Source organism: Pleurodeles waltl, chromosome 11 (assembly GCF_031143425.1).
Source record: "Pleurodeles waltl isolate 20211129_DDA chromosome 11, aPleWal1.hap1.20221129, whole genome shotgun sequence".
Classification (NCBI taxonomy): domain Eukaryota; kingdom Metazoa; phylum Chordata; class Amphibia; order Caudata; family Salamandridae; genus Pleurodeles; species Pleurodeles waltl.
In genome coordinates this window covers 1328985-1345690 of record NC_090450.1, presented here as the reverse complement: position 1 = coordinate 1345690, position 16706 = coordinate 1328985, and the positions used below count along the sequence as shown (strand labels likewise).

The 16706-nt window shown below is 44.8% G+C and overlaps 1 protein-coding gene across 8 annotated transcripts in view; it reads left to right on the top strand.

Annotated features, from left to right (window-relative positions):
• OPA1 (OPA1 mitochondrial dynamin like GTPase) overlaps positions 1-16706 on the top strand; it is a 278588-nt gene that overhangs the window by 58257 nt on the left and 203625 nt on the right. For all 8 annotated transcript variants that reach the window (XR_011199307.1, XR_011199308.1, XR_011199309.1 and 5 more), the window contains 2 exons: positions 2828-2932; positions 5405-5491. Coding sequence is in view for 5 of the 8 variants with exons in the window: in XM_069212739.1 (XP_069068840.1) it covers positions 2828-2932; positions 5405-5491 (192 nt within the window). In the remaining 3 variants the exon portion in view is untranslated. The remainder of the gene's footprint in view (positions 1-2827; positions 2933-5404; positions 5492-16706) is intronic.

The following is a 16706-nucleotide window of genomic DNA, read 5'->3' as shown; positions in this document are numbered from 1 at the left end:
TATGTCCATTGCTGCCCACTGATGATGAAAAGTGATTATTCTTTATAGTGCACTAATGAGCTTTTCTCATTACCTGTGGTGTTAAGGATCGAGAGTGAGATGGCAAAGCAGTCTATAAGGAATAGCGCAGGGATAAATTATTCAGAGCATTGGTGAAGATGGTCACAACATAAGAGCAACGTTTATCCCTGTGCTATTGGGAGAGAAGCAGGGTGAGAACGTTCCTATTACTTTACTTTGAGTGATCAAGGCCATTTTCACCTGTTTTCTTGGCTTTAGCCTCTGTTCATGGACAGGCAGTGACGTTGTTAGACTCCACAGCTGAACAGGGGCTCGGACCACCACATTGTGCACCTAGGCACCCAGCTTTAGTGGGGCAGAGAGGCACTGAAATGGCCTTGTTTCACTGCAGTGGGTGGTACATCGAGAAAACTGGCAAGTTATGTGTCTCATGGGCAGCATGGCAGATTTGAAGGTCCACCATTTTGGTCCCGGGTAGAGAAACCGCGTTGCACAGCAAACCACGTTTTGCATGGTCTGGTGCTTCGCTTCAGAGGGTTGGGGTGGGGCTTGGTTGTTGGACAACACCAGTGATATTGTGGGCAACAGAGGATGCACAGGGCTGGGATGGGGAGAGATAGTGGGACATTGTTCATGTCCTACCCAAGCTGTTCCTTTGCACTTGCTGGTAATTAGACACTAGAGTGGAGGGTAACAACCAGCTTCTGTCCTTTGACAGTTCTCTGTGATTGTAATTTTGGCGGCCCAATAACAGTGAGTTGTGAGTGGTTGAGAAATCATTAATTACCTCCTTGTGCTCGTCAGTGCATGCATCTGTACTAATTAATTGAAAAATGTTTAGGGTCCAAAAAAGAGCATTGGTGCTTAGTATCGGGAAACACCAACACAGATTGTGACTTAAGAGTTTAGAAGCCTCTTGTACACCCAGACCTTCTGTGTGAAAGCAAACAACCACTCTACAATCACCGTGCTGCTTCATGTCTTCAGTCTGGTTAGAAAGGCAGGTAATCGCATCCGAGGCCACATGAATGTAGAGTTAAACTCTATGTAGATGAAATTTCTCGTTCTGTCAACTAAACCTTGTGCCAAGCTTGTATGTGACGTGCTGGAAAATATTAAATTCTTTGTGTCTTGTCATAGTTGTCTCATTAACGTTGAGTCTCTTATTATCACTCTCCATGCTCCACTTTGACACTCGCATTGAAGACAAGCTCCTCAGTGCCTGATAGTAACTTGGACTCATACAGGACATGGGACTTTGTCTCAAGTCTAAGTTAAAATGTGTGTGCAGGTAAAGGTGATCTACATGATCAGCTTTGGAACTGGTCTCTGTTTACCTAAAATGCAACTAGTTAATCTCAAGGTTAGCCTTCACCCAGCTGCATCTATCTCCTGTTCTTACTTACTTGAGGTGAGACTAACCTCACCCAAAGGTCCCTCCCATGCAGTCTTGGGTGTCCGGCACAAAAACCACAAATCTCTGGTGGTATGACGGATGTGAGGAATAAATCTGTGAGTGAGATGCCCTTGGCCAACGAAAGGAATCTCTCAAGCCATTGTTCTTGTGCAATGCACTTGCTATCAGGAGCACTCTCGCAACACACACACACGGATGCACATGCTCACACACACAACCGTCAGTCCGTGCTCTGAGTACTTTCAAAATACTTCTTGAGACTCCATTAGTACATAAACGTCTAAGGATTACACCAGTATTGATGCTGATTTGTCTTCTTAGTGGCAGCATGATCCCCTGAATCTGTACATTGTTTGATATGTCTTTCTTGATGTTCTGTCAGTGTGAACCTGTGTGCGTGTCTTTGTGTTATAGGTTCACTGTCACATGCGTAAACAATGGCTCTTGTTTAATGTTTGTTATGAATGGGTGGATGTCAAGTCTTGCTCTTGTATCCGAGGGACACGTGACCTCATGCCAGTGGTTGGTGAGATTTATAGATGAGCTTGAGGAGATTAGGTACTGTGTGGGTACAAGAGGAGGAGAAAATCTGGTCTTGTAAATGAGTTATGGTCAATTTGCAGTAGTAATATAGTAGCGATTGTGGTTGTGATTGGTTGTCCAGACGTTGAGATGAGGATTGCATCCTTTTGAAGGTATATGCTACTTTTTTTTACAACACTTGGTATGGACTGTTGTCTTTGTTATCACATGCCATTGTAGTTATGTGTGTGAACCTCTGCTGCTTTATGTGGTTATTCAGTTGTTGTTTGAAATGTGCCATCCTTATTGTTGAGCACTCAGACTCTTCTTGAAAGATCGGGATCACTCTAAATGAAAAATAACAAAAAAAGGGACATACACAGGCATCTAATGAAAATATTCATTGATCAAAGTGCTTGCCTATGTGGCTAGAAAGTGGTCTTGAAAAGCAATAAAACATGACAGTAAATAACAGTACATTATTAGAAATGTGTAATTCATAAAAAGATACAACTTTAAATACAGGTATTAGAGGAAATGGTAAATAAAGACATTCATCTTTGCTTTTCCCTAAATTCTGTTTAAACAAAAAGGCCCAGAGATGGGGATGCACCAAGGAGGGGGGAATAACAGATGATCTCCTATAATCTTGCAGTCACTCCAGAAAAGGCTCGTGTTCTCTCTGTTTTTCTGGCTCTCTGGATCTCTAAAGATAGAACTAATTTTATTTGGTTGGTGCTGAGACTCCAGAAAAAATAACCTTACAAGGTGAAGCTTGACAGCCTCAGCAGGATGAGTGTTTGAACGCCATTTAGGTTATTATTATTCATGTTGTCTAAATGCTAAAATCCCTTTTCTTGTTTGAAGCTGAAGTACCAGCGGATCCTGGAACGTTTGGAGAAAGAGAATAAAGAGCTGCGGAAACTGGTGCTTCAAAAGGATGACAAAGGCATTCACCACAGGAGCGTAAAGGTATGTTACGCATCACAGGAGCGTAAAGGTATGTTACGCATCACAGGAGCGTAAAGGTATGTTACGCATCACAGGAGCGTAAAGGTATGTTACGCATCACAGGAGCGTAAAGGTATGTTACGCATCACAGGAGCGTAAAGGTATTTTACGCATCACAGGAGCGTAAAGGTATGTTACTCACCACAGGAGCGTAAAGGTAAGTTACTCACCACAGGAGCGTAAAGGTAAGTTACTCACCACAGGAGCGTAAAGGTAAGTTACTCACCACAGGAGCGTAAAGGTAAGTTACTCTCCACAGGAGCGTAAAGGTATGACACCACAGGAGCATCAAGGTATGACACCACAGGAGCATCAAGGTATGACACGCATCACAGGAGCGTAAAGGTAAGTTACGCATCACAGGCGCGTAAAGGTAAGTTACGCATCACAGGCGCGTAAAGGTAAGTTACGCATCACAGGCGCGTAAAGGTAAGTTACGCATCACAGGCGCGTAAAGGTAAGTTACGCATCACAGGCGCGTAAAGGTAAGTTACGCATCACAGGCGCGTAAAGGTAAGTTACGCATCACAGGAGCGTAAAGGTATGTTACTCACCACAGGAGCGTAAAGGTGTGTAATGCATCATAGCAGCGTAAAGGAATTCTGTTACAGGGAGAGCATATCCCAACCAGCTGAAGGTGATGGCGTTCCAATGGCTGCTGCCTCTTTTTCAGTTCACGTTTCTGTTAACTTTAAGGACTGTATAAAGCTCTTGGGTATAATTGCATCCTGAATAACAATTGTGCTGCACTCCAGGTTAAACATGCGCTCACTTCAGCAGTGTCTCTCAAGGCATCGGTAGCAAATGGAGCTCCAGTGGGAAGATTGAATGCTGATAAGGGCCAACGACCCAGTACTCTCTGCAGTGGTAAAACAGCAGAAACATTTTGAAGTCCTTTCTTGGACTTTTTCAAGCAGGTGACCATTGTCATTGACGCATTGTTCATTGGGTGGGGCGTACATCTTGGCAGAATGACCCTGCAAGGTACTTGGACCTCTTACCACCAGGAATGACACAGCAACTACAATATGTACAAATCAACCCCATTCTGTAGCTTGATAATATTGCAATTGCAGTTTATCTCAAACATTCCATACCTCTTCATTGCTATAGTCACTTCTGTCTACCACTCATAAAACATTTTTTTTAAATGTTTGTAAACAAATTTATTAAACTACAAAAAAAAACTATATTCGCATATGCAAAATTCATAGGTTAAAAATCATTATTTTCACTTAACATAATCAAACCATAATTTTACACAATCTCATTGAAAATCTACAGTGTGTCAAATGGAGAGAAACCATGGAGCTGAGAAGAATATGTATTTGGGAAGCGCTTGTTAATGTATCCATGGAAGTGCCATAAAGGGTACGCTCCATCTAGTGCAATGAATGATTCGACATAGAGCCTCCTACAATACATCTAGAATTGCCACCCTGATTCTAGTGAACAAGAAATTGTGTCAGAAATGGTTCACAGACTAGGAAACATTCTTTGGCTCAATTTAGGTATGATTTAGGTATGATCATGATCCATTTGTCTATGAGATGTTCTTCGATCATCATCCCATACCAGCCACCATGGCTATAATATTCGATGTATGCTTTGTTGGAAGAAAAAAGTAATAAAAATTATTTAATATATCATAAATTATGATTAAAAAAAAGATCTATTTTCGTCTTAAATTTTGCTAACGTTCGGTGTTGGGGTATCTGTCACCACTCTTACCGTGCTGTGTGTTATTTAAAATATAACTGACATGTCCCGTAAGAACACATACACGCTGGAGTACAGTGAAATCATCCAAGCAACTTTCGAGGCAGCTATATAAGGGCCAAGTATGAATGAGCAACTGATAACAAGTTGTTATTATTCAGGTTTCTAAATGGTCTGAAGGATCGGATGATCCTTGCACCTGGGACATCTTCCAGGTGGAAGAGCTGCATTGAGAAACTCTGGGTACCTAAGAACATGCACTAGTTCTACTTAATATGGTCCTGTGTGAGCATTTTCTCTACTCACATGGTGCGCATTATCCTGCTGTGTAGTGATTGGACCTGGAATTGTAATTTACTTTTTAAGTTGAAAATTATGGTTCTCCCCCTTGGGTAAACAACCCCAAATGGAGACGGAAATTAACACTGCTATGGGGTTGATCCCTGCCCAGGCTCATTCTTCAGATTGATTTTGTGACTCAGATCTAACAAGTCTTTTTGTGTAAGAACCTCATCGCTACGTTGAGCAACAGTAGAAAAGGAGCCCATAACCGTGTTCATTGTTCTCCTTCATTTTATGCACTTGTACTACTCTGCGCATGTAGGTGTGCATTTGACCCTAAATGATGACTTATTCACCCGGCAGAAAGATCAGATGCTATACTCCACTGCCTGGGGTTATTCTGCTAACCGTGCTTTTTCTTTCTTGCTTTAGAAGTCTCTGATTGACATGTACTCTGAAGTTCTGGATATTTTGTCTGACTATGATGCCAACTACAACACCCAGGACCATCTGCCCAGGGTACGTATGGAGTGAGCATGAAGTTCTTTTCAATAAAGACGTTTCAGGGGTGCAGGGGCCACAGTTGTGAACGCAGTGATCTGTGCAGTATGTATTCTGCCTAGCTGAGGCATTTGAGGACCTGATCAGTGACTGGCGTTGAGCACAGTCTTGTGTGGTGTATACGTTCTCTTCAAAGTAAGCCTTTGTGGACCTGATTGGTAACATTAGCGGTGAGCTCAGTGCTGTGTGCAGTACATGTTCTGCGCAGCAGATCTCTTAATGTACAAAACCGGTGATGGTGATCTCGGTTCAGTGTGCTGCATGTGCAGCCGACCACTTTGTGGACCTGACCAGTGGCTGTGAGCTCAGTGTGGCGCATGTGCACTCTGCAGCAGACCTCTTTGTGTACCTGACCAGTGGTGCATGTGCACTCTGCAGCAGACCTCTTTGTGTACCTGACCAGTGGTGCATGTGCACTCTGCCGCAATCCCGTTTGTGGTCCTCCAGATGATGGTAGTGGCAAGCTCAGCCTGCAGACTTTTTTCAACTGCTGCATCTTTGCTCCAGTCTCCTAAGGTTCCGTCACATATGTAGGTGTGAGAGGGAAGGGATGAGATTCTGTGACTGGCCACGCCTCTCCACCTTACTTACATACCTACAAGAAGACTTAGACTGTTGCAAAGAGGGCTTAAATGGTTATTAACAAAACATATAAACATCATCTGAGTATGCGTGGCTGGCAGAAAAATTACTTACAAAGTTTAATGAAATTTGAAAAAAGAGTGGTTCATTTTCTGAAAGTGAATTTCAAGCTCTGCATGGTTTTACTGAAAATGTCTCACATTGTGGAAATATCTGAAATGTGTCTGTTGTGTGTTTCAGTAGTGATTAGTGTTCAGTCTTCAGTGTTAGTGTCAATTTAAATGTAAACTAAATTTGTCCAGGCAAACAGACATTTCATTTGACTTCATCACAATGACAACTAAGAAGCAGGTGACATACGTGTACCGTACTCTGTTCCTGTGCAATCATAGTTACAGCTTATGCCGTATTCAAAAAGAATTTGAATGATGCTCTGGTAAGTAAAGATGGTTAAAGGGCGTGTTGTGGAGTGCCCTCGGGCTGTTCTTGCTCTTGAAATGCCCAGTCCAGAGGTAGTGTATATGAATAACAAATGGCACCATGAACATGTGCCCCCACCAGTTCTTCAGTGACAGACAGCCTTGTCTGAAAAAGTGCTGTACCTCAAGAGTATGCAAGTGCTGTAAAGAGCTTGTCTGGTTTACCAGGCGCTTCTCAAATGGAGCCTCTTCAGAGCTCTGACATGGGGAGGTTTGAAGAAGCCCCCCTACAAAGACCCTGACCTCATGTCTACATCTGTTGCTTCTCCACTTGTTAAAGTCTCCGTGGACGTTTTGTCACTCCAGCATCAGTGATTCAAAACAAAAAAAATCCTGCAGCATTGCTCAGGCTTGGCAGTGTGGGTAATGGACATTCCATCTTTTAACAACTATGTGTAGGAGCTGTACCCCTAAAAATGTCGGTAATGAGGGAAAATCAGTTGCTCCTCTTCTCTGTGCAGGTGAAGTGAATCTATGTAAGACAACGAGAGAGCTCTTTTGCCCTGATAGCTGCTTCAGGATGGCTGAGCACAGCCAGGTGAATGGACTTTTCGCTGTTCCCATATTTTCAATACTTCAGCCTGGAGCCAGCGTCATCACTGCCTGCTGTGATAGCCATCATCTTGTGCAATACTGTTTCTGCAGCAGAGCAAGAAAAGGACATTTGAAATGGAACCACCCTAAGCCAGTTGTGCAGCGTTAGTTGATCAGCATCACCTGTTTGAAAAATGAGTATGACGGTGGGACCCAAACCATCCCACTTGGTTCCAGTTCACAGATCTTTTTGGCCAAGGAAGGGAGTGTTCCACAGAGTACTTGAAAAGCTACTGTGGTCCTGGGCTGGTGTGTGCCTGACAGCCAGTCTCCTAAGACAACTGAAACAGCAGCAAAGAAACCCAGTGCTGCACCACCTGAAGTTACCACCACGTCACTAGAACTCAGTTGCCCACCTCCAATGGGCAGCAGCTCATTGGCCATACATCAGAGACATTTAAATAAAAAAACAGAGAGGCAGGGGACGTGGCTAAGATGTCCGCCGCATAGGAGCATTTTCTAGGAGCTTCGCCATCGGCCTTTGAAGAAACCAGATCGGATGCCCAGAAATGCAATCTGGAGGTGCTGGGGGCGTTCCCTGATTCCTCTGGGTTTGTTAGGAGGCCAGGAGCCGTTCCATGGCAGGCTGCGGAATTGGTGCGTTGCCCAGTGGAGAGCGACAGGGCCGCGGCGGGCTGTGGACAATGCGGGGGCCTGAGGGAGCCTTGCCAGGTGGAGTGGAAAGGAGAGGTGAGACCCAAAACCCTCTGCCACCGGGCGGACACACAGGGGCCTGGGGGCTGCCATGCGAGAGATGCAGCTGCTGGACGTGCCTAGTTCAGCAGGGGCCTGGAGGCACTCAAGCAGCCGCCGAAAAGGCGCGAGAGGATGTCTGAGAGGAGAGGAGAGGAGCAGGCAGTGGGACCAGGCAGGAGACTGGAGCGGAAGGGGTGCAGATGGGAGGCCCCACGTGAAGCAGGAGCAACCTATGATGCTGAGGCAGCGGCGGAGACTGGGCAACAAGTCCCTATTGTGCAGATATAGGCTCCAACCGGCCTCTGCGTGAGGAGCTTTGGTTGGCCCAGCCCACCAGCTGGGCCCGAGAGTCCTCCGAGCACTGAGAGCCATACAGAGGTGAGGGGAGAAAGAGGCCTGACCCGGGAGACCCCTGAGATTGGCGCCCCCTGCCCAACAGTGATGAACATGGCCACCAACTGTGAGATCGTCAAAGGGAGCCGATTGAATACCTGGGCAGTATAGAACAGGCATAAGAGTTGATGGGGAGGCCGGAATTCGAGGAAACAGGAGGAGAGTGTTGACTGGGACCAGCAGGCAGGAACCTGAGACGCCCAGTGCGGACTGACCCAGATATCCAGTGCCGGAGACCTACAAGCCCAGAGGCAGGCGGGGACAACTAGGCACCTAGCGAGCAAGACCATAAGCGACATTGAAATAGGAACACCTGAACTAGTAAAAATTCTGCACTTCTACGAGGACAGTAGCGCCCCAGTGTAGTGTTCTAGTTTCATTCCTAGAATGCTCGTGATGCTGACTTGGGGAGATTCCACGTTCTATGTCGTGTAGTCTCCTGAAGTCAGTTGAGCCAGAGCCTTTCCCTGAACGGACCTGTTCTTCCGTCCTTACTTCTAAATAAAGGATTGTACCTACCTGGCTTGCGAGTAGCAGTTACTTCAATTTGGCGACGAGGATCCAAACCGGCAGCGTCTTTGTCAGCGGTTTCATCTTTTGGATGCTTCTCCACCGCCTTTTCTGTACCTTTCTGCTGCCTTGGGGGCTGTCGACCTGGAACGGAACGTTAATGTAATTATCTTTGTTATATTTCGTTTTTTTTTTTTTGAAAAAAAATTGGGAAAATCCTTCCTCCGTGTACTTTTGTGCCCTGCCCGGCCGTTGGTGTGCGCGCGTGCAGGGCAACTCGAGCGTCCTCTCTTCAACGAACGCGCACACACTACGCGCGTCGCCTGGGCAACGCAACGCTTCTTCAGCGAGTCTCCTTAGCTACGAGCACGCTAAGGAGACTAACGCAGCTTCCGCTAGCGTCTCCAAGGTGACGGAGATGCTAGCCAAATTAACGCAGCTTCCGCTTGCGACTCTAAGGAGACAGTCGTTAGCCTTTGAACATTATTAGAGAAGGAAAAGACTTGGAAATATTTTTTTTTAAAAAAGATAAAGAAAAATAAAGAGGAATAAATAAAATAAACAGGAAGGAGGGAAGGAAGAAAACAACATTTTTGAAGGCATTTTTCTTGAATCGCAAAATAACATTCTATTGTAAAAGTTTGGAACAGGTCCGAGAAGGGAAGGATAAATTAGTATTATTAAGTGGCATTGGAAGTCATTGCGTGTGCTTTATAATTAGCCACTAACATGGCGCAGGTCAATTTTACAATTGTTCCCCCGCAAACTTTTTGGGCAATGGGCAATTCACCACCTATCAAGTGGTTAGAATGGAAAGACTATTTTTTTTAATTATTTAGCTGCCATTGATGTGGATAACAAGATGCCTGCAGAACAGAAAAAGAGGATCCTGTTGCATTCTTTGGGTCCTATGGGTCTAAAAACTTTTAATAAGATGCCCAAAAATGCCATAAGCGGTGATATTTGTGTTTTTAATGCCGCTATGCTAGATCTTGACAAGTATTTTTCTCCAAAAGTATGTATGGGAATTGTCCGCTATAAGTTTTTCCAACGAAAACAGGAAAAAAATGAGCTTGTGGATGATTATGTTGCGGACTTAAAGAAACTTGCTCTGGACTGTAGATTTGGAACAATTCATGACGAACTTATTAGGGATCAAGTAGTCATGCATTGCGGTAATCAATCGATTCAAGAAAGACTTTGGATAAATGGTGATTCTCCTCTGGAAGACATCTTAGCAATTGTAAGGAAAGCAGAGATCTCGGAAAGATGTTTAAATGAAATAAAATCTACAGGGAAAAATGAGGACGGCATTTACAAAGTGATTAACCGCAAACCTGGAAAAAGAAAATCAGAGTGGGGAAACTGAAAGGAAATGTTATAGATGTGATAACAAGGATCATTTGGCTCACTCCCAAGTTGTGCCCAGCATTAAAATTAAAATGCAATAAATGTGGAATGGTGGGCCATTTTGCCAAAGTATGTAAAAGTAAAAAGAAAATAGTTAAGTGTATTTATGAAGGTGATTATACGGCAAAGAGTGACACGGAGGAGAAAACTATGGATTCCAGGGTAATGGATGAGGATAAGAGTTTTGTACGGAAGGAAGTAAACACTAAGGAAAAACCAATATGTAACATGGAAATTGGTGGAGTACCAGTTGCAATGTATGCTGACTCTGGCTCACTGTTCACAATCGTGAATGAGGATGTGTGGAACAAGTCCTTTGTAGTCAAGATTGGCAAGCAACTTACTCCGCCAGATATTCAGCCAGAGAGCTACACAGGAGAGAAGATAGACCTCTTAGGTTTTAGATGGTTGGCATTCTCGTTCAAGAACAGGAGTGCCAGAGGAAAGTTATACGTAGCTAAGAGAGGACCGTCTGTTCTAGGGTGGAAGGATCAAGGACAGTTGAAATGATCCTAACAGTAAAGAAAAGGTGTTAATGGTGAATGAAGAATGCTCCGTGACCTCTGTGATGGAGGTCAAATTTCCCAAAGTTTTTCACAAGGGTTTGGGAAGACTTACCGGTTTCGAGCACAAGATCATATTAAAGAAGGAAGCTCTACCAAAAATTCATAAGGCCAGAACTGTGCCGATCATGATCAGAGAAGAAGTCTCCAAGGAGCTGGAGAAATTGATTTCAATGGATGTGATTGAGCCAATTGAGAGTTCGGAATGGATTTTGCCTGTAGTAATAGCTCGGCGCAGTAACGGGAAAATCCGTTTATGTGTAGACTTAAGATACTTAAATAATAATATCCTGATTGATCGTTTTCCTCTACCCAAGATTACGGAAATGGTTTCTAGTCTTGAGGGAGCGCGTTGGTTTTTTACTATTGACTTGTCATCTGCGTATCATCAGATTCCCTTATCCGAGGGTTCCAAAAGATTAACAGCCTTCATCACACCCTTCGGATGCTTCCAATACAAGAGGATGCCTTTCGGTCTAGCGTCTGCAGCAGCTGTTTTTCAATGTCTAATGCATAAACTGTTTGGAAAGGTTAAAGGGGTTATGTGCTTCCAAGATGACATTTTAATTTTTGGGAAGGATAAGTGCATGCATGATGAGCGATTGGAACATGTTTTAGGAGTTTTGGGTGATAAGGGGTTAACAGTGGAATTAAGTAAATGCAAATTTGCAAAAAGAAGTGTGGAGTATTTGGGACATGAGATTAGTGGTGAGGGTGTTAGACCAAAAACTTCTTTGGTGAATGCTATAATCGAGGTGTCTCCTCCTGTGTCTAAAGATGAGGTAAGATCTTTTTTGGGTATGGCTGAGTTTTGTGCAAAATTTATTCCGAACTTTGCCAGTAAGGTTTACAATCTAAGATCCCTGTTAAAAAAGAATTCACCTTTCGCGTGGAGTGAAACGTGTAATCAGGAGTTTGAGTGTATTAAAAGGGAGTTAAGCCAGGCTGCATGTTTAGAAAGTTTTGACCCTAATTTGGATACATTTGTTACCACAGATGCAAGTAATAAAGGCTTAGGTGCTGTTTTGTCTCAAAGGAATTGTAAGGGTAAGGAAAGGATTATACTTTTTGCTTCCAGATCGTTATCTCCTCCAGAAGAGAGATACTCTGTTATAGAGAAGGAAGCCTTAGCCTGCGCTTGGGCTTTAGAGCACTTCCGTGCATTCGTGTGGGGTAAGGACATAACCATTCACTGTGACCACAAGCCTTTGATTAAACTTCTTACAAGTGAAGGAAGTGTAATGGCTTCTGCTAGAATCTTAAGGTTGTCTATGGGTTTAAAGGACTACACTTATTGTATGATGTATGTACCAGGCAAGAGTAATGTATTAGCGGATGGCCTTTCTAGATTACCTAGTTTGTTGGAAAAATGTGTTGATGACCCGTGGTATGAATGGAATGTGGCTCTTATACATGACTTTGGCAGCCCTGCGTTGAATGAAGATAGTTGGAGGAAGGAAATGCAGGTAGATGCTAGTTTACAGTCCGTCTTAAAATTCGTTTTGAATGGATGGCCTAAGAAGGATCTATTACCTGAACTTTGTAGAAATTTTTGGGAGGTAAGGAACGAACTTTCTGTTGTGAACAATGTTCTTTGGAGAGGTGATAAGATAGTTCCTCCTTCTGGTATAAGGGAGGTGATCTTAGAATTATGTCATGAGGGACATTTCGGCATCGTTAGAACCAAATCTGTGGTAAAAGAGCTGTTCTGGTGGCCTGGTGTGGATAGATCGGTGGAAAGATTTGTTAGAACCTGTCATATATGTTCTACAGCTGACAAAAGTTTGTGTACCCTTAGACCTTCCATGCAGCAAACATTCATTCCAAGACAACCATGGGAATATGTCGCTGTTGATCTCTTGGGTCCGGTGGGTGATTCTCAAGAGTTTGTAATAGTCCTTATCGATTTGTTTTCCAAATGGCCAGAAGTTGGCATTTTGGAAAAAGCAGACACTGTTAGCGTGTTGGAGTTTTTGGATAAGATTTTCCTTGCAGAAGGTACCCCTTCTAAATTGTTGAGCGATAATGGAGTACAGTTTATGTCAGATGCTGCAAGAAACTATTTTAGGAGAGTGGGAATTGAACATAATACTACTTCTCTGTACAATCCCAGTGGGAATGGAGCGGTAGAAAGATTCAATAGAGTCGCTAAAGGTATAATTCAAAGTGCTATGAATGGTGGAGAGGATTGGCACATTGCCATCTTTAAAGCTGTGTGGGCGTATAGGATAACTGAGAATGTTACTACTGGTCTCAGCCCTTTCATTATTATGAGGGAAGAAGGCCAAGATGCAAACATAACCCTGCTTGGTTGACCAAGACTGGTGTTCAATACTGGTCTGTGGAGAATGTAAGGGATTGTTTGAATAAATCTCTTGAGAAATCGAAGTCCTATTATGATAAGCTCCATCATGTTAAGTCTGTTGATATTAATATTGGTGATTTGGTTAGAGTTAAGAAACCCTACAAGGTTAAGAAGGGCGGGAGCCAGTACTTTAATCCTGAACGTGTCACGGAATTTTTGCCTAACGCGGTAAAACTGAGTGATGGTAAGGTGTGGAATCTTAAACGTATTGTCTTACTTCGGAACGGACAGGAATTGGGATGTGGTGGAGCTCACACTAACGATAAGGAGGGTGGAAAGGCTGAATGGTTGGAAGATGAAGTTATGAGTCACAATGTGTTTAATAAGGAAGCGCCTCCACGCGTTTTTGGTGATCGGGTTTTGTGCGAGGAGGAAGATGTGATAAGGGATTCGGTTGCTGAGTCGGAAATTGGGAGTGGTGGTATATCTGGTGGTGTGCAACAGTGTGAGTCTGTGGAAAGGAAAAGGAAAGTGATTCCTCCTGGTTGGTTGAAGGATTACGTGTTAGGATACTTAACTGATGTTTCTGGTTTTCATGTTTAAGTTCTTTTTATCTATTGTTTTGTTAATTGTTTTTTTCTTGTTCCATATTTCTTGTTATAAGAAAAGGAGGATGTGTAGTGTTCTAGTTTCATTCCTAGAATGCTCGTGATGCTGACTTGGGGAGATTCCACGTTCTATGTCGTGTAGTCTCCTGAAGTCAGTTGAGCCAGAGCCTTTCCCTGAACGGACCTGTTCTTCCGACCTTACTTCTAAATAAAGGATTGTACCTACCTGGCTTGCGAGTAGCAGTTACTTCACCAAGGCAGAAGGGTGGAATCGGAGTGGCCGTTGGGACCGTCCCACGCACTGAGCCCTGCCAGCAGTCTTGCTGCCTGTTTGACGGAGTTCCCTGTCCAGGGTGCCTCCTGGGGTTGGTACGTCGTGCCTGACTAGGGGCCGGCACCAATATCGACTGCGCCAGCACAAGTCGAACTCTAGGGCAACCAACGTATTGAGGCTGCAACAGGAGGACTGTACTACAGAGAGAGTCAGTGTTAACACACGGGTCAACAGAAATATGGCGTCCCAGAGACACAATAAAAAGGAGGGCTCCTTCAAGGATCTCTTTAATAAAACCTGTACCAAGAAAACCATTCCATCAGGGGCCCTGGCAGCGGAGGGTGGAGAAATGGCAGAACCTGGACCGTCGGGGAACGGGAAAGCGCATTTTTCAAGAACATTCATGGAGCAGCTGTTTGCGTCCCTCCGTGAAGGCTTTGCCACATTGAAGCAGAAAATAGCAGTAGAAGTCAAGGACCTCAAGAGAGAGGTTGTAGACCAGGGACAACGAGTAGACACGCTGGAATAGACCTAGCCTCGCGAGAAGAGGATCTGGACTGCCACAGGAGGGAACTCCTTACCCTCCAGGACAAGAACCAGGAACTGCAGTATCAAATAGAGGACTTGGTGAACAGATCACAACGCTCCAATATTTGAATAGAAGGCGTACCGGTGCAGGCAGTGACAGGAGCCCTAGAAAACTTTGTGGTGCGACTCTTTCAACATTTGGCCCCGACACAGAAAGATCAGACTGTGGTACTTGACAGAACACATAGAGCTGCCGTCCTGCCCGCTCTTCAGGCCAGGCTCAGGACATACTGACCTGTCTACACTATTATAAACAGTGGGAGATCATAATGGCGGCTGTTTGAGACCAAACAGCATTTGAATTTTAGGGATTGGCCTGTTCCAGAACGTATCGATGTTGACACTGCAGCACCGTAGAGCACTTCAGCATGTGAGGGACTTCCTTAGAGAGAAAGGTATCAGATAAAAATGGGGCCACCCCTTACGTCTCCATTTTGTCTGGCAGAATGAAACCCGCAGCATCTGCACACTTGAGAAAGCACAGGGCATGGAGGGGATGCCACCATGCCACGGAGACCAAACCCAGCAGTCGACTGGACAGGAACAGCCGCCATGACCAAATAGGGGGCACTCAAAAACCCATGCCCAGCGGCATAAATCTCAGAAACCCAGAACGGCTGATAGCCAAAAGGAGAGGGCGGCACTGCTTAGAAGCCTACACAATCATGATAGTGTCTCAGAGGTGACTCAGACCAATGGTATGCTTTAGTGAAATACATGAGGCTCCCCCATCTTTTGCTGTCAGCGGTCTGATGGTAGATGGATTACGCGGACCAAGATCTGGGAAAGGTAGAGGGACAATAGAATGCAACAACCGAATGGCAGAGCTCTGACCCATCTGGAGTAGTGGTCGACTGATGACGGAATGAAGACCAGGCTAACCCCCAGACTTGTCTATGCCTGTCCCCAGGTGGAGAACACCTTTAAAAGTTCATCCCTTGTTGATTGTTCTTCCTCCCCATTTCCTCTAACTTCCCACTTTGAGCTTGATGGGGCAACACCTTCCCTCTTCAACATTCATGTGTCTACACACTAGGGACGCCTCACTATTGGGCGGAATGTTTGACAGACACCATAGCGACACACAACTGCCTCCCCATGATCAATATCCTTAGTCTAAATGTTCGGGGCCTTAATGCTTCTGTGAAGTGACAAGCTCTTCTGCTGCAGCTCAGGGACACAAAGAGAGATCTCTGTCTAGGACAGGAAACTCACCTACTCCACTCAGATTTGAAAAGACTGAGGTCATGCTGGTTTGACCATAAGTTCCACTCTTCTGGCCCTGGGAGGCAGTCAGGAGTGACAATCCTTCTGGCCACGAACTTTCCAGGGAAGGTAATTTGAGTACAAGATGAGATTCCTCGGAGGCTTCTCTCCCTTCATGTTGACATTCGAGGGCATAGGCTAATGGAGCTAATACTTATGGGCCGAATGAACTCCAGGAATGCTTCCTAAGAGATGCACTGGGGAAGATCTTGACAACCTCAATCGAGAACATTGTGGTGGGCGGGGACTTTAATTTAGTTCCGGATGACCCATCCATTCAGAGACGGGCACTTTCTCAAAGGGCGTTCAGGGGTGTTGGAAGGGGCAGGACTAACTGACATTTGGCGCAGGCAACACCCAGCGGATAGAACATACTCTTTCTTTTCGGCCACACACCAAGCACATGCTCGCCTAGACCTCTTCCTCACCACCCTGCGTATTACCAACCTGGTTACCAGGACTGAGATTGGGGTAGCTTCTATTTCAGATCACTCTCCGCTTACACTGTTTCTCGCTCTTCCCTCTCGTACCCCAAGTAAAAGGCACTGGCGTCTCGGCACAAGGCTTTTACCATGTGAGGACACTCTAGTGGCAATCAGGACCACGATAAAGCATTTTCCAGACACAAACGATACCCCACAATCAGTATTGCTACCTCATGGGAAGCCCTTAAAGCGGTCATCCGAGGTCAGTTCATAGCGATAGCAGTGAGATTAAGTATCACCCATTGTGAGAAGCCTCAACATCTAGAAGACGATATAAGGGCTCTGGAGGTCACACATAGCCAGACTGGGTCTCTGGCAGTGAGGAGGCAACTTACCACTCTCCGGAAACAGCTACGTGCTCTGGATGAGGATAAGGCGGAGTATGCTCTTCTCCGGACTTCGCAGAAATTCTGTGTAGGG